Source organism: Pocillopora damicornis, chromosome 11, assembly GCF_964200805.1.
Source record: "Pocillopora damicornis chromosome 11, jaPocDami1.2, whole genome shotgun sequence".
NCBI classification, from domain to species: Eukaryota; Metazoa; Cnidaria; class Anthozoa; order Scleractinia; family Pocilloporidae; genus Pocillopora; species Pocillopora damicornis.
In genome coordinates, this window is record NC_142680.1 from 15,537,697 (window position 1) to 15,554,293 (window position 16,597).

At 37.4% G+C, this 16,597-nt stretch overlaps 2 protein-coding genes across 3 annotated transcripts; both read left to right on the forward strand.

Annotated features, from left to right (window-relative positions):
- Positions 1-145: 145 nt before the first annotated feature.
- LOC113674497 (uncharacterized) lies at positions 146-3,925 on the forward strand. The gene has a single exon (XM_027190974.2). It carries the CDS (start codon positions 241-243, stop codon positions 3,112-3,114), a length of 2,874 nt encoding a protein of 957 aa, XP_027046775.2. The 5' UTR covers positions 146-240; the 3' UTR covers positions 3,115-3,925.
- LOC113674493 (spindle assembly abnormal protein 6 homolog) lies at positions 3,271-16,263 on the forward strand. Of its 2 annotated transcripts, XM_089187377.1 has the most exons (19): positions 3,271-4,171; positions 4,254-4,311; positions 4,521-4,600; positions 5,355-5,459; positions 6,203-6,371; positions 6,867-6,944; positions 7,376-7,495; positions 7,678-7,746; positions 8,263-8,310; positions 8,957-9,031; positions 9,360-9,506; positions 9,870-10,007; positions 10,404-10,457; positions 10,714-10,767; positions 11,805-11,876; positions 12,295-12,376; positions 12,792-12,913; positions 14,596-14,673; positions 15,323-16,263. In XM_089187377.1, exons 1-19 carry the CDS (start codon positions 4,110-4,112, stop codon positions 15,590-15,592), a joined length of 1,881 nt encoding a protein of 626 aa, XP_089043503.1. In that variant the 5' UTR covers positions 3,271-4,109; the 3' UTR covers positions 15,593-16,263. The 2 variants fall into 2 exon arrangements, with proteins under 2 accessions (XP_089043503.1, XP_089043502.1); XM_089187376.1 differs by having other exon boundaries at positions 4,051-4,311.
- Positions 16,264-16,597: the final 334 nt, after the last annotated feature.

The following is a 16,597-nucleotide window of genomic DNA, read 5'->3' on the forward strand; positions in this document are numbered from 1 at the left end:
CCCATCTGACACAATGAAGGGAGTGACTGCGTGATGTCTGTTTTCCACGATTGTCATGTCAACAATGGGTTTATATCATTTTTTCCACATACTTGCCTCTCATTGGTTCTGAAAACAAAGCCATGCAGGTTTTGATATTATAATAAAGGATAAGATTTCTTGAATTCCTAGATGTGTCTGATCGCTTTCATAGAAATTTTCAACAGTTACGCTCGTTACTTGCCTCAACAGTGCTTGTAAATGGCGTCCATCTTCGGGCCGTCGGAGGAAAAAACTAACGGTACGAAGTTAGCGCGACTGCTAGTTGATGGAGGTACACAAGCGCTCAGGAACGTTTTAGAGTCTTTCATACATCCGCCTTCAACACTGCAAATTATGTTAAACAACAACATGGCGACCCTCACCAACTTAAAGAGCAGACGTAAATTATATGACAGCCAGTGGGAAAAGCTATTTCCTCCATCGGGTGGCCTACCAGACTTAAACACATTTGATATCACTCTTCTACATTTACTGCTTCGTGAAATCTGTCCCACTATGATTGAACCTGCAACAGGATGGCACGACATGCCAGCAGAAACAGATCACAGTCGTGAAGCCGAGATCGTCCGGATTAAATGCTTGCGAAATAGCCTGTGTCATAGTATTTCCACCGGTGTTCCTAATGACGAGTTTGAAGACAAATGGAACACAATTTCTCATTCTTTAGTAGCCTTAGGGCTCGATCAGCTGGAAATAAACCGCCTAAAAGCAGAGGACATCGATCATGGTACACAGCGACGAATCGATGAAGAAGTGAGGAAATGGAAGCTTGAATTTGAACCAAGAATGAAGAACTTAGAGCAAGACCTTAAACAGTTAAAACTGGTTATTTCAAGCAATCAACAACATATTTCCGCGCCACGCGTTACTCGAGAGCTTCCCAATTGTCTTCCAGATGAGATTCACCATGTGTTTGGTCGTTCAGAAGAAATCAAACGAGCCATACAGGCTATTCAAAGTGGAACAGTTTCTATTGTGTCTTTAACAGGTGGACCGGGCTTCGGGAAGACCACTGTGGCCAACAAAGTGGCCCACGAGCTTACCAAGGCAGAATACAACAGGAAGGTTTTATACTGCTCACTTCTATCCCAAGCATCCCTCAAGGACATAGCAACCACAATGTTCCTTATCTGTAGTAACAGCCACTCTCAGCCGCCTGAAAATCCTAAACTTTGGCTTCTTAATTGGAGCAAACAGCAATATGAGAAAGTAACATTGATTCTAGACAATGCAGATCACGTTCTCGAGTCTGGAGATCGACAAGAGTTTGTTAACATGTTGCAAGATTTGAGGACCTACTCAAGGCAAAGTCTAACCTTTATTATTACTTCTAGAAAGACAGTTAATACGTCTAGTTGTGGTTTCAAGATAGAAAACATCAGATTAACCAGTTTGTCTTTAGATGAGGCAGAAAAGGTCCTTCTTTCTCGGACTGACCATGTGAAACAAAAGCTTTCCCAAACGACGAAAATTGTTGAATTGTGTGGCTGCATCCCTTTGGCGCTTTGTATCGTTGGCTCGTTGCTCTCAGAATTCAAAGAGGTGAGATTGATTAAAAGTCTTGAAAAGAAACCTTTAGATGTTCTTCAAGACGATGAAATTTCCGTCGAAAACGCCATCAAGACTTCATTTGATCTCCTGACCCCAACGGAACAAAAGGCGCTGGCAGTCATGTCTGTGTTTCCAGGTTCTTTTGATTTCGATGCTGCTGAGGCTGTAATTACGACAGGAATGGACACTGATGCTGATCCAATTGTAATTCTCCGCTCACTAAGAAACCGGTCTCTTTTAGAACAACCAAGTTCAAATCGATACCAAATTCATCAGCTCATCCAAGCCTTTTCAAAGAGAGTTGGTCAAGCAAGCTTTTCCGAAACAATTCTCCATGTAGAACAACTGGCATGTACCTACTTTATCTGTCGTCTCGCTGAAAATGCAAACTTATACTGGAGCAAAGACAAATGCAAAGAATCTATTCTAAACTTCAATGAAGACAGACACAACTTCGAGCATTTTTTGGAAGTTTACGTTGACATAATCGATAAACTTGATACAATTTCAGATTCCCCTCAAGTACCTTCGGACAAGTTTCTCGAAAATTTTCCACAAAAGTGTATGTATTTAGAAATGTGTCTTTTACCAAGTTTTTACGTTGCCTTCCTCGAAAAACTTTTGAAGTACTTTGAAACCGAATTTGTCCCACTACACATTGTTGAACTTTTATGTCTACTTGGGCACGAAAAGAGGAAAATCGGCTGTCAAGAACAATATCAAAATCTTATGGAACGAGCTAAGGAAGTTTTTATCAGAACTTGCACAGCTTTTAAAGAATATGGTTTATCACAAGTCCTTTTCTTGAACAGTTACGCACGGTTCCTTAGTACAAAGCCTCAACACTTACCTCGTGAATGGACTTCGCAACCAATAAGTGATGTTTACGGAATAGCCATGAATTTGTGCCGGAAAAAGTTAGGTAAACATCCAGAAACTGCAGCGACCTCGCTATTCTATGGTTGGCACCAGAAAAGTATACAGCTACTTCAGGAAGCAATGGATCTTTTCCAAGATTGCCTCGGGAATCATTTTATGACTGCTCAATGTCATAAATACATTGCAGACCTCTATTTCAAATGTTATTTCCCTGACGAAAATCCCGCTGAAATAGACAAATGTTTTGAACATTATGGAGCTGCACTGACTATGATGGAGAATCTTGGTGTGGGTGATCACAAGGAGAGTATTTTGACCTTAAGAAAGTTCGCACTTTGTCATCAAAGGAAAGGAAACTATGAAGAGGCCATCAATATCCTTACGAAAGCAAAAGGAATCGCTGAGACCGAACTAGAGGAGGATCACAAATGGAAAGTTATGATTGAAAGTCAGTTGGCTCTTCTATATGAATGCATTGGAAACGTAGAAGAAGCGAAAGAAATTATGAGGAAAGGACTTGACATGAACGAACGACTAAACCAGCCAATAGATCAGCTATCGAACAAAAGGGAGATCAATGAATTCCTTGATCGTCATCCAGAGCTCAGCCGTGTTCGTATGAGACCGTCCTCGCGTAAATGAGATTGACAGATAGAGACGCCTGACATGGTTTTTGTTTAAAAGCTGAGACACAATTAGCAGGTTAATTTAGATTATTCCACTGAGTTGATAACCTAAATTGGCTACCGTAAAGATCGATTTTCTGAGCTGACGTTTCGAGCGTCAGCCCTTCGTCAGAGAAAATAGAGAAATTGTGGGTCGAGCATAAATTAGCTGTTGAGCGTAAATAGTGATCGCTGAGTATTCGACAAGATTCGTTTTTAGAGTATATATTAGCGTTAATAAATGAGAAAATGCTCGATTTTAGGTCTGTATAGATTCTTGATAGAGAGGCTAAGATTTTGTTTAAACTGTTTACGTTTACGCAAATAATGAGGTCGTCCACAAACATATTAATGCAGTAAAGACAATGGTAGTCGAATAGATAAGATTTCAATGATGTGAGATTGCGAAACGTCCGATATAGTCGCATCTATTTGAGTCAAATATCTGTTCATCTCGAAAACCAATTTCAGATCTCATCTCTTTTAAAAGTAAATATCATATGATGCTGTAGTCAATAAGTTTTATATTCTTAAACATGTGGGTTTTTAACTAAAAGTTGGATCGAGTTTCAAGATATCATGTAACTTCTAAAACCTACAAAATATTCCCTATATGTGCGAAATCCAAACTTAATGATCGAGTAACAATCTGAAAAGGGCCTTTTCTAGCATTCCCAGTCTGAACGGTCTAGCGGATAATCTATTTTGCGTGAAACACTTGGGCAATATCGTGAGGATATTTGTCAGTGTGACTCCTTCAAATTAAAGTTACTGACTGTTAAAAACAATGGACCCTCATAGCAGTCGCTTCTGAGCTTCTCATAATGAGCTTTTTCCTGTGGCATATTGTGACATCTGTCTTGTGGTTTTCGTCGTCACGCTATGCGTGACATGTAAGATGATTACCCCTGAGTCTAAGCGTGCTTGAAACCTACTGGGGTCTGGGAACAGGCGCGAATTTTATTTTTCAAGATGGAGGAATGTTTTAACAACGTTGTGTCAGTTCACTTGAAGTCTTCAAGCCGAGAAAATAGGTACGATTATGAACAAAACATATTCAGAGGTTTTAATTACAGACAACGTTTTGACTCCTATGGGCTACGATATTTCTTGCAGAAAGTCTGTCGTACGCATCAATGTATCTTTTCGCTCGATCTCTTCGCCAACGAACAAAGTAAGTCTAGTTTTGTCTACAATCTTAGGTACATATTCCATGTTAGAAGGACTATCAGAAGATCATCTATCAGCGCAAGCTTTACATTGAATAGCTTGCGCTTCTTCTGTTTTAAATACATGTAAATGATTTCGATGATTTCATCTGGGGGACAACTTGCCTTTTTGCGTACATGTCTACATGCGAAGTTGCTTTCTCTCTCTTTCAAGGAACTTGTTGTCCGAATCACGGATGAAGAAGACTTGTGCTTTCTCTACAATCTTGTTTTAGGCGAAACTGATTTCCACACGTAAGTCTAGCATGTATCTTGCGTTTTTGCGTCGCATTTTAGGTTTTGACTTTTAAAATATTTAGGGAATGCATTGCATTACGATTAATAAGGGATTTAATCTTTTGTAAAGAGAAGAAATGATATACATGTGTATACACATTATGTAGTACAGCTTAACAAATAAATTCCATTTTACTGTACATCTGTTCAGTAATAGATCATAGATGAAGTCAAAATAATATGGTACGAAAAAAAAGTGGCAAACGAGGCACAGCGAAGTATGTCACTAATAGTCTTACCACATTTTGACGTGTTCAGTGATGTTCAACTGTACAGACCGACAGTATCCTAAAATCTAGTTTTTTCCTATGATAACAAAGCAAATGTTGTCAATGGTGACATCATCTGTTAGCTTGTTTTTAATAAATCATAAGTAAGAGCCAATCAAGATGTGTGTATGATTCAACTTATCATAATATTATAAAAACATGCAGATCATAAGTAAGAGCCAATCAAAATGTGTGAATGATTCACCTTATTATATAAAAACATATAGACATGTGGACTCACTATGCCACTGATAGTTTCAATATGCAAACCAATCAAAACGATTTGATTTGTGTTTGATTTTACATGTAGTAACCAATCAGAACCCATATGTCTGATCTTGTTATTAATATTAGCAGGAGTTGTTGTGAAATCTGTAGCAATCAACATTGAATGATTAATTTCAATGATTAAGGATAGCTGGTGTTACATTTCACCCATGCAGGTTAAAAAGTCAACAAGGTTTGCTGGTTGATTTTTGTGCCTTTCCTCAAAAGTTTATTGACCTGTTGGAACTTTGTCGAGAAGAAGAACAACGAGATAGTCCAAAGTAAGTTGAACATTACTGAATAAAAGGGGTAAGTTTCTAAAGAAGTTGTGGTGCTGTGTCAGTGGGAGAGTATATCAAGGTAATTTGGTATTATCAACTGAGTTGGTTATTTACATTTGTACATCGGTCACCATTAAGAGTTTCAAAGCTGATATTTTGAGCATTAGCCCTCGTCAGAGCAATAATGATGAAGCTCTCACTGATGTATGGCTAATGTTTGAAATGTCAGCTTTGAAACTTTTAATTGCAGCTAATTTATGTTATCAACTCAGTTGATAATAACAAAATTAATTCCCTTGTTGAACATCACTGAAGTTTGATTTCTGTCCTTCCAAAATATGTTTTTAGTTCCCTCCACTATTCATAGGTAATTGAATTGCAAGAAAGAAAGATATTTTAGCATTTATCCATTCAACATTAATATTGCCTCTGCTCTGATGATTATACTTCAGTCCAAAGATCTTAACAGTAATTCTCCTTACTGTCTGTTATACAACTTTTATCAAGTTTGGAGAATTTGGTATTGGATCAACTGATTATTGCCTAATTAATATTTTTCTTTATTCTCATCACTTGTCTACTTGATATTGTATTGATATTGAAGGGAGAAATTCTGTCTTGGTCCCTCCTGGGAGTGACAGGGTTGAATTTTTAGACTTGAACTTTTCTCAGTTTACTTGATACCTGAATGGTTGTTCCTTCACAGTATTCAATCTTTGTTTATACTTGTGTTTTGCATACAGATTTCTGCTTCAGTTTGTTGTTGGCAGTGGTTTAGATCAAGGTGTGGCCACTCTTCATGTGGTAGAGACCAATCCATTTAAACATCTGACTCACTTATCATTGAAATTCCTTCCTGGATCTGATTCTGAAGTCAAAAAATATCTGGCAAACTGTCTTAAAAATCTGCAGGTGAGTTTTTTTAATAACTTTTTTAGCTCACAAAAATTTTAAAGCATTTTTGCAAGGTAAGAAAGTTATTTATTTTTTAGAAAATGTTGTTACTTGCAGATAAAGGATTTTGGAGACTGCATTTATTTGAGTGTGTTAGGTTTTTACATACATGTACTTAACATGTACAGGAAGTTTTTCTCAACAATGAAAATGTTCTACATGATAAAAACAGGTGGTGCTCTTCACCGCCTCCTTCTTTTATCAACCTCCTCTCCACAGTCACTTACCTCTATCCACACAGTGCTTGTTGTAGAGATTTAGGACTGGTGATAAATAATTGGGGAACACTCCTTCCTAAAAAACTTCAGAAATGATGGTCAACTGGTGACAAAATCTGAGACTTTGAGAATAAAAATCATAAAAAATTGTTCATCATTTCTTGCCTTTTTAAATTTTGCAATGGTTATTTTGCTTATAGTGTATGAGTATGCGAATTTTTTTTGTCCTTCTTAGGATGAGAAACAAATCTTAGAAAGGCGTCTTGCCAGTACAGAGGCTGATCTTCAACAAAAGCTTAGCACCTGCCAAGAGGTACACATGTAATTTAATTATCAGCAATAGTGTATTTTGTTTTGTTGTGTAGCCATAACTGTTGACTTTGATCTTGTTGTATTTTTATTTTCCTTTGTCTTACAACTGTTGCTGTGCATATTACTGTAAATAATACTGTTACCATAAAAATCTTGACTGACAGTTGGCTAGGATCTCCTGGCCCATGTCCCAATAATCATGTGCGAGACCTTGGCTGAATGTTGGTCAAGTATTTGAAGACCATTGGCCAAATATTGGATCACTATCAGCTGATTACTAACTGATCCTTATTTAGCTCTTGGCTCTTGTTTGTCTACACTGTATACAGTGCAGGTTGATTTATCAATACATTTGTTGTATTTGTCCTATACACTGACAGAGTCTACCCCTGTAGTGCACATGATCCAATTTTATTTATTTGTATGATGCAGGTGTTAGCAATCAAAACAAGAGAGTTAAGCTCAGTTCAATCAGACTGCTCAGCCAAGTCATCTCATTTGGAAAACAAGCATGCACAGGAACTGGCAGCAGAAAGGGAAAAAGCACTTCAGGTAGAAGAATTCTCTCAGAGCCAAATTATTGCACCATTTGTTAAATCATTTTTTTGAAAAGTATGTTGGCTATATTGTTTAAAGTCTACACAAAACCCAAATGATGTTTTTTTCTTTTTCAAATGATGTCAACACATACATGTAGTGCTACTTTATGTAGATTTGCTTTCTGTTTAATTTAGTTGGCCACTGAAAAACAACAGAGTTTTGAGAGAGAAAAGAGAGAACTGGAACAGAATCACCAAGCACAGGTGAGTATAATTGTATGCTGTTTGCTGTGGTACTTCAGGAATTAATATCAAGTTATGTCCTTACCATATGCATGCATGTGCAATTTTCATAGTTTTGACGACCAACCCCATCACCTCAATGAAATGTCATCTCACTGACAACCAACTCACTGACATCATTAGTCATTTTGCCAACTCCTTAGATCAACCTTGACATTCGTCTTTGGTCTTTGGTAACAAATCAAATAACAAAAATCAGTGTCTGCAAGTTTGTGGCAAGTTTGCAACAAGTTGACTAGAGGTGTTGGAAAATTGGTTCGTTGGCAAAGTGATCAGTAACATTTTTTGACAGATGATACAGTGTAATATTATTATGTTCAATGTTATTTACAACATTATAATGGAGGCTGGATTTACAAATAATAAATGAAAGGCACTCATATAACTAAATGTTTGACTCTTTATGGAAGAGCTTCAACTTTATTTTTATTCTTTGGTATTTAATGACATACTTTCTTTGTATTTTCTTTGTTATAGACAGTGAGATTAGAGGCCAGGCTCAAGGATGTTGAAAACTCCAACAGAGTAATTACCTCCCAACTGAATTTTAAGATTTGTATACTTAATTTAACTCTTTAGCTTCCATGAGTGACCAAGACAGGATTTCTCCTCACAATATCTATGCAATATTAAACAGATAAGTGATGAGATTTAGGAAAAAATCATTTAGGGGATTATTAGTTTAATCCAACATTATACTAACATTATAAGAATTGTATTCAAGACAGCAAGGAGAATTGTTAATGAGATCTTGGTAGTGAAAGGGTTAACTAGTTTTACTCGAAAAGTCAACCATTTAGGGCTGGTCATTTACATGAGGTCTAACCCAGACCACAGTTTTATGCAATCAGTGAGCCTTGGCTCTCTCTATAAAAGGGTTGATTTTAATTGTTAAATAAATGTCCTTCCTTTGTTAGCATTCTGACAGCCTTCTCAACACTGTATAAAAAATGAATGTTCAGATAAAAGGTTCAGCTAAATTTAGTATTATTCAGGATACAGTTTTGTTAAACAATGGCTAAACTTTGATCAAATTACAGGCCATTAAAGTTTAGATGCAGCCACCTGAAAATGATTCCAGTTCATGGGGCAATTACTAAACAAAACTTGCAGAGATGTTGCACTGCCACATACACATAGATATAAACTGTTCTTTACAAATTTTTCACAGGACCTGAATCAGAAAAAGTACCAAGCCGATTCTTGCATCAGAGACCTCAAGTCCAAACTAGCAACACTGGATGAGGTACTGTAAGGTTCATTGTGATGTCGACAATGTCTTCCTTTGAGCAATAACCCTTACACCCTGACATCAGTATGTATATTCTCCACACTTTTCTTGACACTTTTCTTGTGGTAAAGTATTAGAAGAATTTAGAATTTGTCTGACAATCAAGTACTTCTGTTGTTAGCAATCATTTCCTTTTTATTATTCTTGTGACCTTACTGTTTGATTCAGAGGTGACTCTGATAGAAGAAATCGAATGAAAGTCTCTCTTAAGATTACTGTTTAAAACGTTGATGGGGTTTATAGCACAGTGTTCATGTATTACTGTTTGAATGTCTGTTTCCAGGAATGCAAATTTGCCAAGCAAGAACTTCATAAACTTCGCCGTGAAAATGGCTCCCTGGATTCAGAAAGACATGAACACAGTAAAACACTCAGCCAACTGCAGACTAGAGTGGCTGTGTTGGAACAGGAATTGAGGGACAAGGAACAGGTAGCTATAGTGTAGGTCAAGATTTTAACCCTAGACATGTGTACTTGAATGGATCATTTGACCTTGTCAATAAAAAAAAAAAAACAATTAGGAATTGGAAAGGATGCATAGAGAGGAACTCAAAGAGTATAACTCAATTCGTAGAACTTCACAGTTTTAGTCTATGTATGTTTGAGAGACAGTTTGTGGTTATTGCAATGTTTACCAATTGATTACTTCTGCTAAGCTAGCAAGGAAGAAGTGTGGTGGATGGCAAAAGTTTTGAGAAGTAAAGGAATTTTCAATTGAAATAATTTAATAACATTCTTTCCTCCACTTTGCCAACTGCAGTACATTGCTGTTGTTTAATTAATTATGTTCCAGGTCATAGCACGGACCAATGAACTGTTGGAGAATTCCAATGAACAACGTAGAAAGCAAGAGAAGATATTGGAAGAAAAACAGGAACAGATCAATAAAATGGAAGCCAATATGAAATCTGTAACAGCCGATGTGATCAAGGTAGTCAGTTATTGGGTCATGGATGGTCCTGATTTTTATTCAGAAGCACATTACTTTCTAAATGCCATGATTACTGTTATGAAAATTCTGCACTAATGGGTCATATGGCCATGATCTGTCAGTATGGTTGCTTAAAAAATATGTAACAAGGAGCTTTAAAATTCCTCCTGCCAGCCTAGTATTTCATAAGATTTCCTTGGCATTTTGTCAGTGACCATTTCTACCTCTTGCTAGAGAGACTCAGGTGGTCATAGTGAGTTGTTTTTTCTAATTTTCATGGGGTAACAGACTTGGCTAGCTTCTAGATATTCATATCATCCATTGCTATTTGTATATGTACTCACAAGTATTTTGTATTGCCTTGTTTTCTAAATGGTTTTGTTGACTTACTTTCAGGGAAATGAGATAATACAAAGGTTACAATCAGAATTACGGACCTACAAGTCTAAGGTACATGTATGAAGTTTATGCTGATGCCTTTTCCCTTCAGTTTTAACCTTTTTGTAGTGGCTTAATTTACAGAACCAGAGTTCCTTCCTCATTGAGAAGGCCAAATCTTTAAGATTTATCTGATATTAAACTATCCTAGCTCTCTCCTTCTCTAATTCAATTAATGGATTAATTGAACTGTGCAGTGGATAGATGCAATGCGTCAAATAATAGAAGGAAAATTATTTTGCCATACTCTGTACTTTTTCTGTTTTAGATGAAGTTGAAGAGTGTGGTGATGACTAAACAAGAAAAGCTCCTTGAAGAAAAGGTAGTAGCCTAATAGTGTGTAATTTGGGTAACTTAGTATAAACTGAGTGGATCAATATCATTATCTGGGCAACTGCCCACCTACCCCTACCAAACCCAACATTAACCCTAACTTGTTCTCAGTTGACTGTTGTTGAGTTAGGGTAGGGGTAGGTGGGCAGTTGCCCAGATACTGATATTGATCCAACTGAGTTAACAATGTAAATTGGTCACCATATAAAGAGTTTCAAAACTGATGTTTCACGCGTAAGCCCTTCATTCTGATGTAGGGCTAACTCTCAAAATGTCAACTTTGAAACTCTTTATGTTATCAATTCAGTTGACAACAATAAATTGCCTTGTTATGCTCTCCCACCGACGCAGCACCACAGATTATTTAGAAAATTACCCCCTTTATTCATGAGTGTGTTACCTTTTGAGGTCATTACTGTACATGGTCCATAGGGTTTGGACTGTACAACTGTTAATAATTTCAAATCCTCTTATTTCATTTCATATTGTATCATTCATTTCATTTCACATTATTTCATTTCATATCATTTCAATTCATAACATTGCATTTCATTCCAAAGCATTTTGTTTTATATCATTTTACTTAAATCATTTCATTTCCTTCGTTTCACAATATTCAATGTCTTGTCATTTCATTTTGTATTATGTAATTTCATTTCACATCATTTCATTTCACTGCTTTGTTAGCACTGGTTAAGTGCCACCTGGTTTGCTTCTCCTGCACTAATTTGAAAGTACCATTAAGTCCTTACCCCTTTATCCCCTAAGTGTGACCAGCTTCTAATTTCTCCTCACAATATCACCCCTGAATCAAACATTAAGGTCATGAGAATTAAGGAAGTGATCACCAACTTATAAAGCTCTTGATTGTTAAACAAATTCTCCTTGTCAGCGCTTCAAGAAATGTATAGAGAACAGTATGGAGAATATGCTTACTGATGTCGGGGTGTAAAGGGTTAACTTAAACACATGGCCTTGTGAGACTTCAATATTTGACTTTTTGACAATTTGATCTTGTCTATTTAGGAAACAGCTTTTGAAAAACATAGACAGGAAAAATCCAGCTTGGAAACTAGCTTGAAGAATAAAGAGGAAGAGGTAAACTTAGAAGTGACTGGAACTTAGCCAATGCTAGGCCCTTTATCAACAGAGTTAAGTTTTTTGGGAAACATCCTCCCCACCCCCCGAAATATTTTGTGTTTTTATTCTATCACACCCTGATTTTGCCCTAATACCAGTCTTATGGCAGACTGGAGATGATAGAAAACAGAGTGGAAGCGAGTCTAGCAAGTAACTATCACTATCGGGACAGTTTCCTCAGAGGTGTGCAAAGTTCACACGGTCCTTGAAGTTTATCAGCAGTTGCTTGGTCGTGAATGTCATTGATCTGTTTTACTGAAAGCTTTAGAATCTTTTGTTTCCTCTACTGTTATAATTAAATCACCTTCATTAAAGTGTCACGGCTTGAGAATTCAGAGATAATTATGAAGATGTCGTTCTTTCCTTGAACGTATAGCTTAAGAGGCTGAGTGAGTCATTGGAGACAACCACAGCCAAGCTTGAAGAAAGTAAACAATTGCTGAAGACTAATGAAAACGGTGAGAATGCGTTGCAAGATCCTAAAATTTTACAACCAAGTCCAGAAACAAGAACTCTCTGGCTAAGATTTAAGTCAACTTGTGGATGACTTTGACTCTGCCTTGTCTTTTTTTCCCGTTATTGAGATGGATTTGGGTGAGTAGAGATTGGGCTGAGCCAAGGACCAGGAGCCTCGACCCAGCCTTTTCTCGTCCCAACTATAATTACGCATTTGTTATCTCTTAACTCTTGTAAGACCAGTTACTAGCATTCTCTTAAATTGTTTTTTTTTTTTTGCATCTGAGAATACCTTAGCACGAAGAACACAGGGTGCCTATCCATCACTACCCTGTTGACCTGGTATTATAGTATATTTGTACGTCAATGTGGTTTGTAGTGTGTCAAAATGATTGTTTTCTTTGTGTAACATTGTAGTTATCAATTGGCTGAACAAGCAAATGAATGACCAGATGATGTCCCAGCAACGGCTGGGGCCTTTTGAAATGCACACGAAACCTGTGTCCACACGAGGACCGCCTCTAGTTCCATACAACAAGGTTTGTCAAATCATTCTGTTTGCCTTTTTTTTTAATCATCATTAGCAGCATCGTCTTCAACTTATTGATATTGTTTTTATTATTATTATTATTATTATTATTATCATTGTATATTATCGTTATCATCATCATAACTATTAAAGGGCATGTAAACCCAAAAATACATGTTTTTCTCATACTATGTAAAAATTCTCGTAGAGAACGAATCTGAAATTCGTTTTGTCCAATTCGACTTATTTTAGGAGAAAATCGGCATTTTCAACTGAAATTCCATTTCCGGTAAAAACAATAGCGAGAGTCGTGACGTAAGCGGTGGAACTAAAATATTACGCAACACATATTCCCTAGTAGAACTGGTGTGGTAGCTCGCGTAAGTAGCGGTAGTTCGAAGATGTTTTTCAGAAGATAGCGACTTGAATGCCCTAAGCTTAGTATATGACGGCGATGGGGATGGTCTATAATCTTTAGGAGAGTCTGGGCCACGTCCTTAACAATATGAGCTGCGTAGGGTTCACCGAAGCGATCCGCACGAACACAGTGTTGACAGCGATGCGACCTCCTCGGAAACTCAGACTGGTATCTAATTTACTGTGTGATTTACTTGTATTTGATATGAAAATCCAATAAAGCAAGGGCACAATCTAAAAGAATGCAACAGAAATTTTTTAAACCCGCTGAGCTTCCGAGGGTGTTTTATATAAAATTGTCAAAGGTACGAGTGTGGAACTTGTCAACCAATGCCGACAACTCGTGAAAGTGTTTGTTGTACCGAAATCGGGCAATTGTGGCAAAAAGTAGAGGAGCGAAGGTCTGAAACCCAGATAAGTTGTATCACTGAGTATCCAGGTTTTTAGTCAATTTGCCTCGATTTCTGGGTGCTAGAGACGGCCTATTACACGTACAGGCAGCAGTAAGGCACAGAGAATCACACCGGAAACAAGTAAGCTAAATGTTTTCCGTTTCATCTGTTTCGTTACATTTTGAGATCGATTTGCTTGAGTTGTTTCTGTCATTGATTTAATAATACAGTACTACAGCTAGCTGTTTATAGTTCCGAATAATTTGCTTCTGGAAGGGCCTGAATTGTAGGTACAACACCAGGAAGAAAAATGACTGCTACAAACAACAGAATGTTCGAACGGCTCGACGAAATCCGCTATTTTCATTTGAACAAGTTTCACAAATTGTGGCTTCAAATTTGCGTCATTTGGAAATATTTGCGTTGTATGCCCAGTTTTGTTTGAATCAGTACAAAACTGGACGACACAACGCTTTACCATTATGAAAAAACTGAGTATATTGAAGCAAACTTTAAGTAAAAAATCGTGACGAGACCGGCAAACAACGGCTGTGGAAAAGACTCCGTGTCTTACCTTCTTTGTAGGTTCCACCCGTGACGTCACAAGAAAGATGGCGCCATTCAAAATGGCGAATGTTTCGAATTTGGAAGAGCTTTTTCAAAGTGAAAATGGACTTTTGAGAAAAAACTAATGGCACCTTTGGTGTACTTGATATATTTACTAAACATCTATGTGAAAAGAAAATGAACGTTTTTTGGGTTTACATGCCCTTTAACATTGCTATGATAGTGATATTATCATCATTAATAATAATAATAACAATATTATTATTATTATTATTATTATTATTATTATTGTTACTGATGTCATTATTGTTATTAGGTGACGAGCACAACAGTAAGCTCCACCACCTCAACGGGAAACAGAACAGACATTCCACGTTTCTCGGAGCCAGCCCAGGTAGATTTATACTGGTTCATTCCTTATTATAACATCGATAAAGCAGTCTTGTCAGGGTAAACTTGTGCCTTCAGTAAATAGAGTTGAGATATGCCCAATTGTGCCTTTACTGCCAAGCTAACGGTGGAATCCTACTCGATTACCTCTCTCCTGAACCTATAATAGATACTAATCGAAGTGAAAATATACCTTCTCTTCAGAGTGAAGGTGATTATTTACATTACTGCACAAACCGCTGAAATACGACCGTAAAAGTACGATTCTTACACCTAGCCATCCGCGTCAGCTTTACTTCGAATACTTCTCTTGAGAGTGAAAACTTAAGGCGGTTAATAAATCTTGAAATATTCGCTTCTTGTAATTTCTTTATTAAGTTTGTTTTTGTTTGATTTGAGATTAAAAAACGAATTACATACAAAAGCCGTGGAAAACGATTAGTTTGAATAAAACCAAATGTTGTAGAAATATTCACGTAGATTCTCCTCCATGATCAAATAAGCGCGCCAGCCAGCCCCAGGAGTTAGCCTATGGTGTTCCATTCAACTCTTGCTTTGTAAATTCATGAACAGTTATGTAACACTGACTAACTTCATGACCTCGACAAGTTTTCTTGGTCAAAGGTCCATTTTACCTTATCCTTGTTATGTAGATCCCATACAGAAAGCCTGGATCTCGCCATGGACTTCTTCCTCAGCCAGTGGGCCAGTCGACTCCCAATGTACCATCAGGTGTGCTGCCTCCTGCAGGGGGTGTCACCCCTCTCAGCCGCCCGCTGACCGGTTTGACGCACAATACAGAACCCTTTCTCGACGCTAAGTATCTTCATCCTACTGCAAATGGAGCTCAGAGGACTGGCACCGAGCCTCTACTTATGTCCGCTTACTTTCCTAAACCACGTGGTACATTACCTACCACGTGAGCACCATATGGATGGCAAGTTTCCTGTGAAAAAAGCTTTTGGGAAGTAAGAGAGATGGCCTTGCGAATCATTGAAATGTACGCGTGCGCAGAGAGGAAGCTTGTTTTAAATACAATCAATTGCATCGTTAAGGTCCGAAAGGCACGGCCCTACGGGCCAGTTTTTTCCCACCTCCTTTTTCAACTGCGGAAATAACTCCCTACAAGTTGCCTTCGTTTAGAGTTCTTTTCTTTCATCAAGAAGTTGTCATGGCTATACATAGAAAGCTTCTTCCATCTCTGAATAACTTTATGCGCGAATTGAAAAAGACTATCCGAATTTAATCAAACCGGCTGTAGCTGCTTATTTTTCCCCATCGGTGAGACTTTGTTAACCGTGGACAGTCCCTCTAAGGTGAAGTTTTCGTTAAAAGATGTATGGAACCTCAGAGCCAAAAAAATACGACGGATTAAGGGCTGCAGAGTTAAAAAAAAAAAAAGCAGGGTTGTGACTTTTGGCGCTTCACGGTATTTATTTGTTTTTTCTAATGACGTGAGTAACAAGTGTGTCAGATGCCAACGCGTACAATTAGAAGCAGGCTTCGGGAATTCTTGTATACCAATGTAATGCAGTAGTGCAAGAGGCAGCTTTATGTACATATCTATATAATAAAAGTCGTGGAAATGTTCAAAGTTTGTTTGGTAGCGTGGAAGCTGTAAAGAATTTCATATTTAGTGCTTCTTTTTCATCGGTGAAAATTAATTCGTTTTTGTAGTTGAAAACGAATTAATTCTCACAGATGAAAAACAGATGAAAAAGAAGCACTCAATATGAAATTATTTTAATTTGGTCCCGAAATTTCTTATTTTATACACATATATTGATAAATTATTTAATGCATTGGTAGATTACGAACCAGATCATGGAAATTGTTCGCTTGAAGAGTTACTCGTTTCGTTTAAATATTGCAGTCGACGAACACGGTCTTTTCACGTCGTAAGTGGCAATTGACTATAACTACCAGAT